Source organism: Staurois parvus, unplaced genomic scaffold, assembly GCF_062004578.1.
Source record: "Staurois parvus isolate SC_StPar_1 unplaced genomic scaffold, SC_StPar_1.0 ptg000328l, whole genome shotgun sequence".
In the NCBI taxonomy this organism is placed as follows: domain Eukaryota; kingdom Metazoa; phylum Chordata; class Amphibia; order Anura; family Ranidae; genus Staurois; species Staurois parvus.
In genome coordinates, this window is record NW_028318124.1 from 3,081,164 (window position 1) to 3,098,656 (window position 17,493).

The 17,493-nt window shown below is 41.5% G+C and overlaps 1 protein-coding gene across 2 annotated transcripts in view; it reads right to left on the reverse strand.

The window, feature by feature from the left end:
* The window catches only part of PIP4K2B (phosphatidylinositol-5-phosphate 4-kinase type 2 beta), a 196,799-nt gene that overhangs the window by 90,704 nt on the left and 88,602 nt on the right, over positions 1–17,493 (reverse strand). For both annotated transcript variants that reach the window (XR_016313649.1, XM_089683945.1), the window contains exon 8: positions 5,754–6,006. Coding sequence is in view for 1 of the 2 variants with exons in the window: in XM_089683945.1 (XP_089540071.1) it covers positions 5,754–6,006 (253 nt within the window). In the remaining variant the exon portion in view is untranslated. The remainder of the gene's footprint in view (positions 1–5,753; positions 6,007–17,493) is intronic.

The window sequence follows — 17,493 nt, forward strand, 5'->3', positions numbered from 1 at the left end:
TAAAAGCAAGCAGTGCAAATACCTAAATGTTATTTTGTATCAGCCTCTTGTAGTCTTCTGTGCAGTCTGTACAGTAGAGCTCAGGAGGGAGAAAGGGAAAAGCAGCAAAAGGAGACAAATGCACTGCAGTGCAAGGGGTCATGCTGATAGAAGGAGAGAACAAAGTGGCAGAGATAACCTCAACAGTTTCTGCTGCTCATTTCACTGTCTATTCACAGGGTGGGGGTGAAATTGAAGCAGAGAAAATAGAAGCTACACTAACCGATAATGTTTCCACAAAGTTCCCATGATAGCACAGCAGGACAGAGGGGATCCACCCACCTAAAAAAGGACAGGAAACAGAATAGCATAAAGTTGTAACTCCTCCCAAACTACCGTAGTTAGAAAAAAGAAAATTCAAGTAATAAAAGGAACACAACAGAAGGAAGGTAATTAGCTTGTATGATTATTGTGACTACACGTGGAAGCATTGTTACCGGTCAGTTGAATTTATGTTTTCCCTTATGCTCCATGATTACACAGCACAAGAAAAACAATAGAGGAGAGCAGAAAAAAAAAACCTCGTCTAAAATCTTTACCAGTATATACTGCCACATCCAACTGGTAGACTCTGGCAGGAAAAGTCTCCAAGTGGCTGCACAGCAAATCTGCTCTAGTGGTACGGAATCTATTTCTGCCCAGGAAGCTGATATTTTTCTGGTTGAATGCACTTTAACAACCAGCTTTTTTAGGCAGTATAAGCCAAGAAAATCAAACTTAATAATAGGACAGGCTAGATATTCATGGACACTGGGTAATAGGCTGCTACCTTCAGGTGATTGAACACTAGCAAAGGTTTTAGACCCCCCCCCCCCCCCGGGCATACCCCTATAATCCTATTCCACCTCATGATACCACAGCAAGCAATGCAGAGTAACAAAAGAACAGAGGACTGGGTGCCCTGTGCTGTACTCCAAAATATGGATTTTACGAGCAAGTCAAAATTCCTTTCATCTTAAATTGTATAGTTCAAGACACAGGCTGGATATTCATAGACCCAGGGGTTACAGGACTATATTTTCAGGTGATTGAACAGTGGCAAAGTTTTCAAGAGCACACCTCCTGGGCACCTCCCTTTTATACTGTTATCAGAACGAAATAGAGCCATTCACAGGAAGCTTGGTATTTTTGTGAATGAATACAGTTGCAACAAAAAGTATGTGAACCCCTTGGGATTACGTGGAGCTTTGCATGAATTGGGCATAAAATGTGCTCTGAACATCATCTAAGTCACAATAGAAGAACACAGTCTGCTGAACATACTACTACACAAACATTAGATGTTGCCATGGTTTAATTGCACATAACATGTAAACATTCACAGTGCAGGGAGGAAAAAGTATGAGGCCCTAGCTTAATGACTTCTCCCAGAGCTAATTGGAGCCAGGAGTGAGCCAACCTTGACTCCAATCAGTGTGATGATATTGGATGTGTTGCTGACAGCTGTCCTGCCCTTAAAAAACACACACCTGTTTTGGGTTTACTGGTTTCAAGAAGCACTGTCTGATGTGAACCATGCCTCGCAGAAAAGAGCTCTCAGAAGACCTACGATCAAGAATTGTTGACTTGCTGGAAAGGGTTACAAAAGTGTCTCCAAAAGCCTTGATGTCCATGTGTCCACAGTAAGACAGACTGTCTACAAATGGAGAAAGTTTAGCACTGTTGCTACTCTCCCTAGGCGTGGTTGTCCTGTAAAAATGACTGCAAGAGCACAGCGCAGAATGCTGCATGAGGTAAAGAAGAATCCCAGAGTGTCAGCTAAAGACCTACAGAAATCTCTGGCACATGCTAACATTTTTGTTGACACATCTACAATAAGGAAAACATTAAACAAGAATGGAGTACATGGGAGGACACCACGGAGGAAGCCATTGCTGTCCAAAAAGAATATTGCAACACGTTTGAAGTTTGCAAAAGAGCACCTGGATGTTCCACAGCACTACTGGCAAAATATACTGTGGACAGATGAAACCAAGATTGAGTTGTTTGGGAAGAACACACAACACTATGTGTGGAGAAAAAAAGGCACAGCACACCAACATCAAAACCTCATCCCCACTGTAAAACATGGCGGAGGGAGCATCATGGTTTGGGGCTGCTTTGCTGCCTCAGGGCCTGGACGGATTGTTGTCATTGATGGGAAAATGAATTCCAGAGTTTATCAAGAAATTTTGCAGGAAAACGTACGACCATCTGTCCGCCAACTGAAGCTCCGCAGAGGATGGGTGATGCAACAGGACAATGACCCAAAGCATACAAGTAATTCAACAAAACAATGGCTGCAACAGCACAGAATACGCCTTCTGGAGCGGCCCAGTCAGAGTCCTGACCTCAACCCGATTGAAATGCTGTGGCGTGACCTTAAGAGAGCGATTAACACCAGACATCCCAAGAATATTGCTACACTGAAAGAGTTTTGTGAAGAGGAGTGGTCCAAAATTACTCCAGATCGTTGTGCAGGTCTGATCTGCAACTACAGGAAACGTTTGGATGAGGTTATTGCTGCCAAAGGAGGGTCAACCAGTTATTAAGTCCAAAGGTTCACATTTTTTCCTCCCTGCACTGTGAATGTTTACATGTTATGTGCAATTAAACCATGGCAACATCTAATGTTTGTGTAGTATTATGTTCAGCAGACTGTGTTCTATTGTTGTGACTTAGATGACGTTCAGAGCACATTTTATGCCCAATTCATGCAAAACTCCACGTAATCCCAAGGGGTTCACATACTTTTTCTTGCAACTGTACAAGGCTTCCTTTGTTTGGTGGAGATTATGACATCATCCACCCACCTCTCCACCTCAGCCAACCAGAGGAAGACCTGTATTGACTGAAAAAACACAAAGGTTTTGTATGAAAAAATACAAGGCTTTAAGTGAATGGCTGAGGAGCGCAGCTGGACTCGATTTTGTTCCAGTAACAGGGCAGGAAGTCCCTGTCCCATTGCCAGAACACAGCACTACATACTGTATGTGGCAGGCACATTTGTAAGTGAAGGAAAAAGTCTGGACCAGCTTGGCCCAAAGAAATTATTTAACCACCTCAATGCTGACACTTTAACCCCCAGCCCAGACCAACTTTCAGTGCTCTCACATTTTGAATGACAATTACTGTTATGCAACACTGTACTTATATGAAAATTTTTTAATTTTTGTTTCCACACAAATAGAGCTTTCTTTTGGTGGTATTTAATCACCGTGTTTTTTAAAAAATTTTTGCACTATAAACAAAAAAAAAAGACCAAAAATTTAAAAAAAAAAAAAAAAAAAGTGTTTTAGTTTTTGTTATAAAATTTTGCAAACAAGAAATTTTTCTTCATAAATTTGACAAAAATTTATACTGCTACACTTCTTTGGTAAAAGTAACCCAAATCAGTATATATTATTTTGTCTGTGTGAAAGTTATAGAGTCTACACGCTATGGTACCTATCACTGAAAATTGACCAATTCTGATGTACTGACAGCCTATCATTTCTTGAGGCCCTAACATGCCAGGACAGTAAAAATATCCAGGACCCGGTGATTGACAGCCAAGACCGTGAATGGTGGCACCGCACAAGCACCTCCTACCTGGCACTGCAAAACACATATAAATAGCATTATTTCTGCTATAGGGCGGCATGGAAGCTGTTAAATACGATTTTTTTTCCCCAAAAAAATTTGATATTAAGTTTTCTCACACACGGCACAGGCATACTTGCAACTACACTCCAAACCACCTTCTACTACTTCTCCTGAGTATAGGGATACCACATGTGAGACTTTTTCACAGCCTAGCCACAAAGAGAGGCCCAACATCCAAGGAGCACCTTCAGGCATTATCCACTTTAAGACCAGGCCTTCTGACACTTTTTGTTTACAAGCAAAAATCAGTATTTTTGCTAGAAAATTACTTAGAACCCCCAAACATTATATATTATTTAACAGAGGACCTAGAGAATGAAATGGTGGGTTTTGCAAAAATTTTTTATATCGCATGGTATTTGCACAACGGTTTTTTGAACACAATTTTTCGAGGAAAAAAAACAATATAATAACCATTGTTTTGGTAAAATATAAAATAAAGCGTTGCAGCGAATAAATAGATACCAAACATGTCACGCTCTAAAATTGCACACACTTGTGGAATGGCACCAAACTACGGTATTTAAAAATCTCCATAGGCGATGCTTTATATGCCTTTACAGGCTACCAGTTTAGCGTAACTGACGAAGTCTGGTACCAAAATTAATGCTCTCGCTCTAACATTTGCGGCAATACCTCACGTGTGGTGCGATCGCTGTTTATGTGTGTGTACAGGAACGTGTGGGCTTGCCTTTGTACGCAAACCAGGGGACAAGGGCGTTTTACTTTTTTAAATTAAAACATTTTTTTTATCATCGTTACATGGTTTCTTTAATTTTTTTAACACTTTCATTGCTGCCACAAGCAATGTAAACATCTCTTGTGACAACAGTAAGCAGTCACAGGTATGCTTTATGGAGAAATCTGGGGTCTATTAGACCCCAGATGTCTCCTCTGCCCTAAAAGCATCTGATTACACCAAGATTGGTGTGTTCAGATGCTTTTCCTACTTACAAGTGGAGCAGTTTACATCCAGGGAAACTGGATGTGACTAAAGCACGTGTCACTTCCAGTTTCATACACCATACAGGTCATTGAAGACCTTCTGTTCCTCCGTGGCCTCTATGGTAAGCCGGAGGGGCTGCTGGCTTCAGTTCCAGAATCTCTGGTGGGATGCAGATCCCAGAGAGGTGACGGGACACTATTGCAGATGTTGATGTTGCAATGGGACCAGTGGCAGATGTTGCAATGGGACACAGTGAAGCTGTTGCAATGGGACACAGATGCACCGTGGCAGATGTTGATGGGACACAGGTGCACCGTGGCAGATGTTGATGGGACACAGGTGCACCGTGGCAGCTGTTGATGGGACACAGGTGCACCGTGGCAGCTGTTGATGGGACACTGGTGCACCGTGGCAGCTGTTGATGGGACACTGGTGCAACGTGGCAGCTGTTGATGGGACACTGGTGCAACGTGGCAGCTGTTGATGGGACACTGGTGCACCGTGGCAGCTGTTGATGGGACACTGGTGCACCGTGGCAGCTGTTGATGGGACACTGGTACTGCCTTATGAGATGTGTAAGAAATCTCTTGCCTGGACAGGCCTATTTTTCTTCATTGTGTTTCTTCTATAGGGCCCTTGGGCCAATTGCATAATGTAACGCGGAATACTTTACAAATATAGGCCTGCACTCTTGGGCTGTGAGTCCGGTCCAATGCAGTCACATTAGAAGTCTGTCTTACTCTGCCCTGCACCCACTTACTATATAGTGAGTGAGGAGGATTGCTCTAGCAAGATTGCAGTGTCACCCCAATGCTCTCCCTATACTATTGACAATAGTCGAAGGGTCAAATAAAATGTGTCTTTTTCCACAACTTCATTGTTTAATATTTAATTCTCCTGCACTGTGTTTTGGGAATATTGTGTTAACTGGAAAATATTCTCTCTTTTATAAAGTTTTGCACTCTGGTATGCAAAATAGATTTGTCATATGTGCAGATGCTTTTTTTTGTACTTCCTTTGAAATACTAAAATAAAAATTGGAAACAAAAAAAGAAAACGGATGCAATCATCACATCTAAAGACTGGCAAGCTATACTATAGTATATTTTTGCACTTTGGTTTAGATACACTTGTCTGTACTCACTTTCATGGCTCTTCATTGCGTAAACATCCACAGATGGGTCAAATTCCCCTGGCCCAAAGAACCGAGGAAAGTTAAGTGGATTTCCAGGGCTGTCTGGAGGAGTACCGTATGAACATATGGGGATTCCAGTGCCATCTTCACACTCTTCCTCCTCAGCCCTTTCCTCTACTTCCATTTCTTCCTGCTCTGCCCGATCCACATCATGCAAACCAACTAAGAGGCTGTAATCCATTATCTTCAACACAGAGAGGAACTGAATTTGGACAGAAAGAAAACTGATTATAGGTGGTTTGGCACTTTATGAACAATATCAACACAGGTATTCCAATATTTTTTTATTTAAATACGTATGCAGATTTTATATCTAGTTAATGTAAATTTCTACATTAGTTTTTTTTATTGACACTTTGTAATTAAGTCTGTAATTTTATTAGCCAATTATAGTAATTAAGTACGCACACAGCCTTTTAGTGGACATAAAAAACAAATAAGAAAACAAAACACAAAAAAAAAAAAAATTACGCAAATGCCCATAAACTCTCCTAAACCCTTGTGTAATATGAGATACCATGAGCATTTGTTATGCTGCTTTTTCTGCCAGATGTTATGGCATTTTTTTCTGCTCCTAGTGTGCATGGACACTGAAGATGAGAATAAGGCAAATTATTTAAAACAGTGCTTTTTTATATTGCTGGCATTGAGTGGCAAGACTAGATCAGCACTGGCTCTAAGTGGCAAGAGACTAGGTCAGCACCAGCAATCAGTGGAAAGACTAAACTGGCATCGCTGTGCAAGGCTGCATCTATTCTCTCTTTTCCTCTACACACAGACCTCGAACTGGGGGACAGGGCTAGTCAATGCTCTACAACAGGGCTTGAAAAAGCCGCTCGCCAAGGAGAGCGACTGCACCTGCGATCCCGTGCATGTGCAGTTGGATTGTGATTTTCTTGGTCCCTACTGCGCATGCGTGACCCCGGTATCCCACGCATGCGCAGTAGGGGCCGGGACATCCCGATCGGTCACGCATTAGGATTTCAGGTCGTTGAGATGAAAGTTACCATTCCTGGGCTCAGTATGGGGCGCTCACAGTACAGGGAGAGTGGGATACCGGGCGTGACCTGTGCTCGGGGGTGACAGCACCCCTAGGAGTTCAGACATGAGTCCTATGGATTCTGAAGGATCCTCATTTTTATCCTCTTGCTGCTTGTATCACAATCAGTGACGGTCAGGCTGCCTCCCAGCTCCGGCTTTTTTCAGAGTGCCATGTCCCAGACATGGCTGGTGCCGTCCATTACTGTACACATAGAACACCCTGGAAATTTCCCTCTATTCTTTTGTTTTCATATTTAGTAATAAAGTGTATTATTCGAAACCCATCGGGCCCAGCTCAGAACTACCAAATTGGTCGGCAATTGAGTTAATGGACCGGCCTCCATGGTGATTGGTTGTGTCGCTTGTTCACTGCAGCTTGCTGAGATTGTGCGGGAGGGGGAGACTCAGGATTTTTTGCTCCCTTAATAAGCCACAGGAGACCAAATCTGGCCATACACTAGTAAAATTTTGATGAAAATTCCTCACTTTTAAGACGTTACCTTAATTCTCTGATCATTAGTGCATTAAATCAAGTTACTAAAGTCTCTTTTGAAAGATGCAGGAGATAAACAAAAAAAAATACAAAATGTTCACTACAGGTTTAAAGCTGTAAAACTTGATATTTTGATTGCACCCTATTGCTATTAAGCTACTGCTGTTATGTTTAAATTGACATAATAAAGCTATGTTATAATTGCAGTTTTCTATATTTTGGACTTTTCTAAAGAAAAATTTAATTTCATAAGCTTTAAAGGGGCGTGGTTGGGGGCAGGGCTGGGGGCGGGGTTGGAGGCGGACCTGGACAAGGTTGGGTGGGGCACCTGGTGGAGTGTAAGGTTTGTGCCTGGCTAGTAGGTCTAGACTCAAAATTTAAGCCCTACTCTACAAGTTAATAGAGCACGGCTCCATAGACATACAGATCCTATGTGCCTCCACAGAGAGAGGCCTGTTATGGGGACACGCGATGAAGTCACCATCAGGGGACCCGAAAAGAAGAGAATTGAGGTTGCTCTGTGCAATACCACTGAACGGAGCAAGTGTGTATAACATGTTTGTTATTTTGATTTACATTTTTTTTTTTCTTAGTAACACAAAGTATCCTAGCACAAGATACAATGTCCCCTTATACTTATTCACAGAACCTTAGTTAAGGAACTCACAGTAGATCCGTGACCGTCAAGTGGTTGAAAGTATTTTAACAAAAAGAAAAAAAAAAAAAAAAGGAAAAAAAGAAGTAGGAGGGAAGCACAACAATCTTGTACAATGAAACACTTTAGTTGATGAATTAAAAAAGTGTGATAAATGCACGCACTCTATTTTTTTTTTTTATATTTCAAGTTATATGCATTAGCTTGGGCATGACATTGTCTGGGATAGCTGTATTTCCAATCTGTAAATACAGGAGAAGACTGGTTTTGTGCCTGACTGGTTTGAAGCTTATTTGAAAAGGCATTGAAGCGTAGACGTGACAAGGGTGTTTTTGTTTTTGGGGGGGAAATGTTAAGATATGTTTAATGCATATATAGCAGTATGCAAACCCAACTCCAACCAAACCTTTATTTACAGTTTTGGAAAGCAATAGAGCACTTCAGATTTCTTATACAAAAAAAGATGCTTTTGTTACAACTGACATTTGTTTTTTCAGAAATATTGTTCACGCTAGAAAAAAGTGGTTGTCACTATGTCCGTGCAGGATTCCTTTTAACCGCAAGTTTATGAACCATCATAACTTCAGGCTGCGAGCCATTAAGGCTAGGTTTCATTTTCATACATACAAATAAGGGGCCAAAATATCACAAAAAAAGAAGCACCTGCACTTTTTTAAAAGCCTGGGCGGCACAGTGGCTTAGTGGTTAGCACTTCCGCCTGGCAGTACTAGGGTCGTTGGTTCGAATGCCAACCACGGCACCACCTGCCTGGAGTTTGCATGTTCTCCCTGTGCCTGCATGGGTTTCCTCCGGGTACTCCCGTTTCCTCCCACACTCCAAAGACATGCTGGTAGGTTAATTGGATCCTGTCTAAATTGTCCATAGTATGTGTATGTATGAATGTGAGTTAGGGACCTTAGATTGTACACCCCTTGAGGGTTAGGGACATATATATGTAAATCGCTGAGTAAAATGACTGCGCTATATAAGTACCTGAAATAAATAAAAGTCGTAGAGAAAAGCATTGCATATACAGTGGGGATCGAAAGTTTGGGCACCCCAGCTAAAAATTTGTAATGTGCATAAAGAAGCCAAGGAAAGATGGAAAAATCTCCAAAAGGCATCAAATTACAGATTAGACATTCTTATAATATGTCAACAAAAGTTAGATTTTATTTCCATCATTTACACTTTCAAAATAACAGAAAATAAAAAAAATGGCGTCTGCAAAAGTTTGGGCACCCTGCAGAGTTAATATATTGTACTGCCCCCTTTGGCAAGTATCACAGCTTGTAAACGCTTTTTGTAGCGAGCCAAGAGTCTTTCAGTTCTTGTTTGAGGTATCTTTGCCCCTTTTTCTTTACAAAAGTCTTCCAGTTCTTTGAGATTTCTGGGCTGTCACGTACTGCTCTTTTAACCCCTTCACGCCTAAGGGTAAAACAAATCTAAATGCCTAAGCACAATTCTGCACCGTTGACATGTGATAGCAAAACCGTACATATCATCACAACTACTTTGCACATCCAGGTGGATTATACCTTGATTTTTTCAGGACAAATTGGGCTTTCATTTGGTGGTAAATGGTAATGGATATCTCCTGATTTTTTTTTATTATCAAAGGAAAACTGGCCAAAAATAGTAAAAAAAATCTTTTTTTTTATTTAGCTATGTGTTTCTTGTTATGACCATAACCTACCACCAAAGAGCAACCCAAAATAAATTCTCCAGCTCTTGACGATCGCAGCGATACCATATATGTGTATGTTATTTGTTGTTTGTACCCGTAGTACAGCCCAGAAACCATAGTGCGCATTTTGTTTTTATCTTTTTTTTTTTTTTACCTAAAACACACTAACACTGACACCAATTTTTTTTTAAATCCTGACCTTGACCTTTCACCCTGACCTTTGACCTTGACCCTGACCTAAACACTAACCCTGGCACTGAACTAGATCCAACCTTGATCTAGGTATTTTTTTTTATTTTTTCTTTTATTTTTTTAATATTTATTTATTTATCTTTTTTTTTTTTTTTTACAAACTTTTTTTTTTCTTCTCTCTGACAGGAGTTTGAGAGATACAATGTATCTCTCTTCTCCATTCATAGAGAGAGAGAGAAAAAAAAACAAGGGGGCCGGGCTGCACAGTGACTGATCACTGTGATAGCCAATCAGAGGCTATCACAGCGATCATGTGACCCGGGACCGGGAGTCCCGGGTCCCGATCGTTAGAACGGGACCCGGTGCTCTCAGTGACACCGCGGTCTCGGTGCTGGGAGCGCGCTGAGGCGCGCGCTCCCAACACAAAGACAGGTACGCAAATATGCGGCCCCACGGAAAAAAGCCCAGGTCCGTGAGGCCGCATATTTGTATTACGTCGGCGTCAAGGGGTTAAGGTCTATCCATAGATTTTCAATTATGTTGAGGTCAGGAGATTGTGAAGGCCATGGCAAAACCTTCAGTTTACGCCTCTTGATGTAATCCCCCGTGGATTTCGAGGTGTGTTTAGGATCATTATCCATTTGTAGAAGCCATCCTTTCTTTAACTTCAGCTTTTTCACAGATGGCATCAAGTTACCATCCAAAATTTGCTGAAATTTTATTGAATACATTTTTCCTTCTACTCGTGAGATGTTCCCTGTGCCACTGGCTGCAACACAACCCCAAAGCATGATTGATCCAACCCCATGCTTAACAGTTGGACAGAGGTTCTTTTCATTAAATTCTGTGCCCCTTATTCTCCAAACGTACCTTTGCTCATTCCGGCCAAAAAGTTCAATTTTAACCTCATTGGTCCACAGAACTTGTTTCCAAAATGCATCAGGCTTGTCTATATGTTCATTTGCAAAGTTCAAACGATGAATTTTGTGGTGAGGACGTAGAAGAGGTTTTCTTCTGATGACTCTGCCATGAAGACCATATTTGTACAAGTATCTCTTTATAGTGGAATAGTGTACCACAACTCCAGTGTCTGCCAGATCTTTCTGGAGGGATCGTGCAGTCAAACGTGGGTTTTGAATTGTTTTTCTCACAATCCTGCGAGCTGTTCTGTCTGATATTTTTCTTGGTCTTCCAGATCTTGCTTTAACTTCCACTGCTTTAACTTCCTGATGACTGCCATTTCTTAATTACATTCCGAACAGAGGATATTGACATCTGAAAACGCTTTGCTATCTTCTTATAGCCTTCTCCAGCTTTGTGAGCGTCAACTATTTTCAGTTTCAGTTTTCTAGACAACTGCTTAGAAGAACCCATGGTGCTGATTGTTGGGGCAAGGTCAGATGAGTCTGGGCATTTAAAACCTTTGAGATTGACATAACCTGGTCTTCCCAGACGATGATTGAGAACAATCCATGACACTGGCAGGTCTCAGTTTGGCAAGGGGGGCAGTGCATGCTATAAATTCTGCAGGGTGCCCAAACTTTTGCAGACGCCATTTTTTTGTTTTCTGTTATGTTGAAAGTGTAAATGATGGAAATAAAATCTAACTTTTGTTGACATATTATAAGAATGTCTAATCTGTAATTTGATGCCTTTTGGAGATTTTTCCATCTTTCCTTGGCTTCTTTATGCATATTAATACAAATTTTTAGCTGGGGTGCCCAAACTTTCGATCCCCACTGTATGTATACGAGCCCCATAGACAATATTGGGATTCCTCTTACGACATCACAAATCGCATGATTTGCAATTAAAAACTGTTGCCAGATAAACCCAACTCCAGTCAAACAGCTTAATGCATAGTTAAAACATGTTTACCTGCCAAAAGAATTATAAAGTCTATATAAGTACCTGTAATAAATAATAAACAAAGCGTGCATTCGCTTTGTGGTTTCATAAATTCTGTTGTACATTACACACAGCATACTAAACAAGACAATGTTTCAGAAACTGCAGTACAGGAGGCTTTGTCATTGGCCATCCCCCTGTCTGCTCTTTAGATCACTACTACTGAGCATAACAAGGCTAATATCAGCTCAACACTGAATGAAGTTCCAACCTAATCTTTTGGTAACAAAGGATACATTTGTATATATCATTTAGCAAATGAGCCCTGTATAGTATAAAGAAATAAAGGGCATGTCCTATTTGCTTTCTGCGAAGCTTTCAGGCTTTACACCCTCAAGACAGCAAGCACAACTACCCTAGTTTACAAACTACAAATCGCTCAGATTAATGAAAGTAGGCTAGAAATAATTAACATGCAATCTTGAATTTAATATTCAACCTCAAATTTTGATCATAGACACGTTTTAACTGTAATTGGGGCTTTCAGAAAACCAGAGCTACGGATGTGCTGGTACAGAGTAAAATTGGTGCCAGACTTGATGCCTCTATACTCCTACTTATTTCTCTGTCCCTTTCTTATCACTGCTTTCCCACCACTACTCTGTTCTCTGCTTCTCATTTTCACAATAGATTTTATTAGGGTTTTGAACATTAACAGTACATTATTTAGCCTTCCAAACACTGGATATTATGTTTCAAGTGCACGGTGTAACTGTACCTAGTAAGCACTGCAAACTATGTTAAACATAAAAAAAGGATTTTTTGTTCCTCACCATAAAATTCCTCTCCCTAAATTCATTGACAAATAGCTCTTCTATTCTTGATCACAGGGTTATATCGCCACCTACAGAAGTAGGACACCAGGCAGAGAGAAAAAAAAAAAAAAAACAGCACTGCCTATGGGCAGGCCTAGCTGGTATAAACCTCCTCTCTGCTATAGGAAATCCAGTTAGTCACAAAGCAGTGTAGGGACATCGTAAAAACCCTTTCTCTGAGTTTTTTCTGAGTAACAAAAGAAAAAAAGTTTCCTCTTGTTCATTGACGGACACAGCTCTTCTTGACCATAGGGATGTCCCAAAGCAGTGCCTCAATGAGGGGTGGGCAAACCAAAAAACTGGAGCATCTCTGGACATGCCAACCACCCACTCAAAGCCCTCCAGAGGGAAAATGAATCCTAAACTGCGACCTGCAAAACCTAGCGGTCAAACAAGCATCTGAAGATCCGAACACACCAACTGGTAAATCTTGGCAAGCGTGGGCAAAGACACTCAGGTGGCCACCATGCAAACCTGAGGCACAGACAACTGATGTCTGAACGTTCAAGAGGCAGCATCGCTCAGAGGAGTGTGCCATGATACAAAAAGGTAGAAACCTGAAAATGGCTGCCGAATCCCTCAGTAAATGGCAGCAGAGGAGGCTGCTAGGCCATTCCATGGACTGTTTGTGATCACAAAAAAACAGTACACTACCTTCAGCAAGGAGGAGGGGTAACACCCTGCCTAAGACCAAGAGGGCAAAACAAATGATAAAGTCCAAGCTCTGATGCCGCCATGCAGAAAGGACGGAGACCAAAAGGCAATTTCCAGAGATGGCACAAGTAGAGGAAAGACTCTGTACACCTGCAAAGAAAGGCTTCCTAGGGATAGAAAAAAAAGACAGACATTCAGGTCCCAAAAAGGCATCAGACAACAGACAGAAGGCGACACATGAACATGAACCCCTTTGGATAAAAGGTACGAATCAAAGTGGCGAGTGGCCAAGAGTCATAAAAAGAAGACTGTTGTAACGCTACTCAAGGCGAGAATTTGTTCAAAACCCTGGTGAAAAGGCCTAAGACCAAGCCACCGAGCAGCCAGATACTGAGAGCCAGGTGCAAGGCTAAATTTCCCAGGAGGGAGACCTGAATGCCCACAGGATCACCAAACCCCAAAAACCCAGATTTAAAATAGCCATGCAGTCAAGTCAGAGGCACAAAAGTAGGATGGAAAAAGTGTCCCAGCACAAGAGATATTTTTCTCGAAATGGCAGCAGCATCCGCAACCAGCCAGCTACTGCAATCCAACCCATGCAGCTGACGAGAAAGGAACTTCAGAGGAGGAAATGCATAGATGAGGCGACCAAAATCCAAAGAGCCACCAGCGCCAGACACATCGGCCAGGGGGTCCCTCACTCTTGCCACAAACCTTGGCACCTTCCAGTAGTGGTGAGACTCCAGAAGATCCATGTCCGGGGTGCCCCAGCGCAGGTAAAACCAATGGAACACATCTGGGTGTAGGGACCACCATCCCTGATCCAGCGTCAGACGAGGTATTCAGCCTGCCAGTTCTCAAGGAACGTACCTGGCGGAGAGAGTTGGAATGGGGAGATCAGCCCACCAAAGGCTGCATGAGGCTTCCAGTGCTGCTGGTACCCTCCTCTTACCTCGTGTTAAATATCGAACTATTATAAATGAGACATACCAGAAGGGTATAGTGGACAGAAACATGTGAGCTTTCTTAAATGTCAAACACCCCTACGGTATATGCGTTGCCTAAGATCCGTAAAATTGTAAATGTACCCCCAGGGCACCCTACTAAGTCGGGCGGAGGGTGCCTTACTGAAAAGGCTAGCTAGCTTTTAAATAATATCTATATGTGAAATCATATTCTTATGTCAAGGATACTATAGATTTCTTGAATAGTCTATGAGGAATGCATTCTCCAGAAAGAGCATGGTTAGTTGCAGTGGATGTTGAGGCCCTTTACAACTTAATACGCCATGATCTGGGAGTTGGAGTTGTAGGCACTTTCCTTTCTAAACAGGGGCAAATGGCTTCCAATTACAATAACTTTGTGTTGGAGTAATTACATTTTATCCCTACACAAGGATGTGTTTATGTTCAAGCACTCCAACTACATCCAGGGTGTGGCTTTTGGGACCCATTGTGCTCCCACATACACCAACATGTACCTGGTGGGTAGAGCACAAGTTATTCTCCAGGGAGGATCTACAAGATGATCAAAATAAAATAATCACGTGGAATCGCTTTGATGATATCCTATTCATCAGGGGTGGCACCCACCAGGAGCTAGATATTTTTATTGCACTTGGTTGTACATTATTTCAAGTTAAAAATTAACTATAAATCTTGAACAAAAATGTATTACTTTTTATGTTGAGATTTATATTGATCCTGATGGGAATAATGGTTCTACCCTGTTTAAGAAGCCAATCGGCAAGTAATGCTATCTTGCACACCACTAACAACTCCCACCCCACTTCTTTGGTTTCAAGTATCCCTTTTACCTAATACTTGAGAATCAAATGTAATTGTACCTAACTGGATAATTCTGAATGTGAGGCGAGGTCTCTCCAGACAACCGTGCTAAGGAAGCTGATAGATCCACCCTAATCTATCAAAAGAAAGTTTGTGCTAAACCCTCCACTACCAAGGTTGTCTCTCAATATTCTGGTTAACATAAGCAAATATGACAGATAGTAGGAAAGTACTGGTACCTTCTACAAGCAGATGATACTGTATCCTAGTACAGAGTCATTATGTTAAGGAAGCTGCACCTTCCATTCTTGGGACTTGCACCTTTGCTTGTGGTAGATGCAGCTATTGTCAATAAGCCATAAATGCAAAATCTATTTTATTACCTAAAAGGTCAGCATTACACACCCAGATTTTTTTTTACGAATAGCCAAACTGTTGGTGTTGTTTATTATATGACGTGTGACTGTGGGTCATTTTATGTAGAAAAAACTAAGCGTGCATTCCACAAACACATACGTGACCATATGTCTCTCATCGCTAAGAAGTGGTTTGAGATTTCAATAAGTCGGCATGTGGGAATCTGCCATAACTTTGATTTATCTAAAATTCTTTTTTTGGATTAAAACATATACCTCTCCATGAAAGAGGGAGAAGTTAACCGGTTACTTTTACAAAGATAAACAAAGTGGATATTTTCACTACAAGCTACTAAATTTCCAGGTCTAAATGAAACTCAAGGTTTCCGGACAGTTTTGTAAAATATGTCAATTTTTGAACATTTAGCACAAGATCCAATATGAGTTATTTCTAATTCTTTTTGATTGTAGTATTACGGGGGTTTGTTATGGTACTTCTCTCACCTGTTTAGGTATTACTGAAATAGATTATATATTTTTTTTAGTTTCTGAGAACCTTTATCTTCTACAATCTAATAGTGTCTCCTCTGTCTGGGCACTGAGGGGCTTTATGGTGCCTTCTGCACCCCTTGTTCTGGTGTGTTCTATGTTTGCCTCTGATCTCTCTCTCTCTTTTTTTTATGGATTGCTAATTTTTAGTTTGTACGCTAATCTGGCAAGTTTCCTCTAGATGGAAATGCTCTAGAGTCTATAATCCATTTGAGGCTAGATGGAGGCATGCACGCGCATTACCGTCCGGGGTAGTATGCTGGGCATGTTCGCTGATGCCGATCGTGGCACTGCATCTCACCATGATGCTATCATGGGCAGCACAGTGGCTAAATGGTTAGCACTTCCATCTGGCAGTACTCGGGTCGTTGGTTCGAATCCTAGCCACGGCACCACCTGCCTAGAGTTTGCATGTTCTCCCTGTGCCTGCGTGGGTTTCCTCCAGGTACTTCGGTTTCCTCCCACACTCCAGACATGCTGGTAGGTTAATTGGATCCTATCTAATTTGGCCCAAATATGTGTATGTATGAATGTAAGTTAGGGACCTTAGACTGTACACCCCTTGAGGGTTAGGGACTGATGTGAATGTACAATATATATGTGTAAAGCACTGCGTAAATTGACGGCGCTATATAAGTACCTGAAATAAATAAATCACATCAGGCAGGTGATAGGAGGTGACAGGATGGAGGTGTGTGTGTGCAGTACCATCTGGGTGGGCATGTGCAGTGGCGTAGAATATAGAGTCTGCATCCCACCATGACACCATTGTGCCTGGTGGATCAGGAGGAGCATATATTAGGGCAGGACCTCCCTTTATGTTTGGTGGGATACCTTGCTGGTCCCGGTTTGATGGTTAATCAAAGAGCGCAATTTTGGCAGTGCTGAAGGCACATGTTTAGTAAGCGAATATAATAGGTTTGGAGTTCTGCCATCAAGCATGACCATATATGTGGCTTGTCCAACGCCATTCACGGTGTGTGTGTGTCTGTGTGTGTGCGCGTTCTTCCCTAAAGAGTATTACGCAGGTATTTGAACCATTTAACTTTTCCACAGTTAGGCAGGCTGGGGAGGTTTATATTTGGGGATGTCTCTATATTACATAGTATTTAATATTTTTCTGAATAGGTTCCTGTTTATATGTTCCTCCTGCGGTACACCATTTGTTTGGGTGCATTGGGGGAGAATACTGCGACTAATTGGCTCCAATCTTACACAAATATTTCAACCACTCTGGATTGGTCTCTTGGATCTAAGTGATATTGGTAAGAATCCTATTGACTTTCAATATGTTTGCTTGTATATCTGCAGGGATGGTGAATTTGTATTGCCCGATGCCAAGGACATTTAGTTCCGGGTGTCGGGCAGGTAGCTTTTTTTTCAACCTTTAGCCCTGAGTGCTGTAATAAAATCAAAAGGTGCTTTAACAAAAAGTTTTAGTTTAAGAGTGTGCACACTTATGCAACCATATTATTTTAGTTTTTTTATGTTTACTCGCCCTCCCCCCTAAAAGATTTCAGTTTGTTTCTCAATTGATTTGTACAGTTTATAG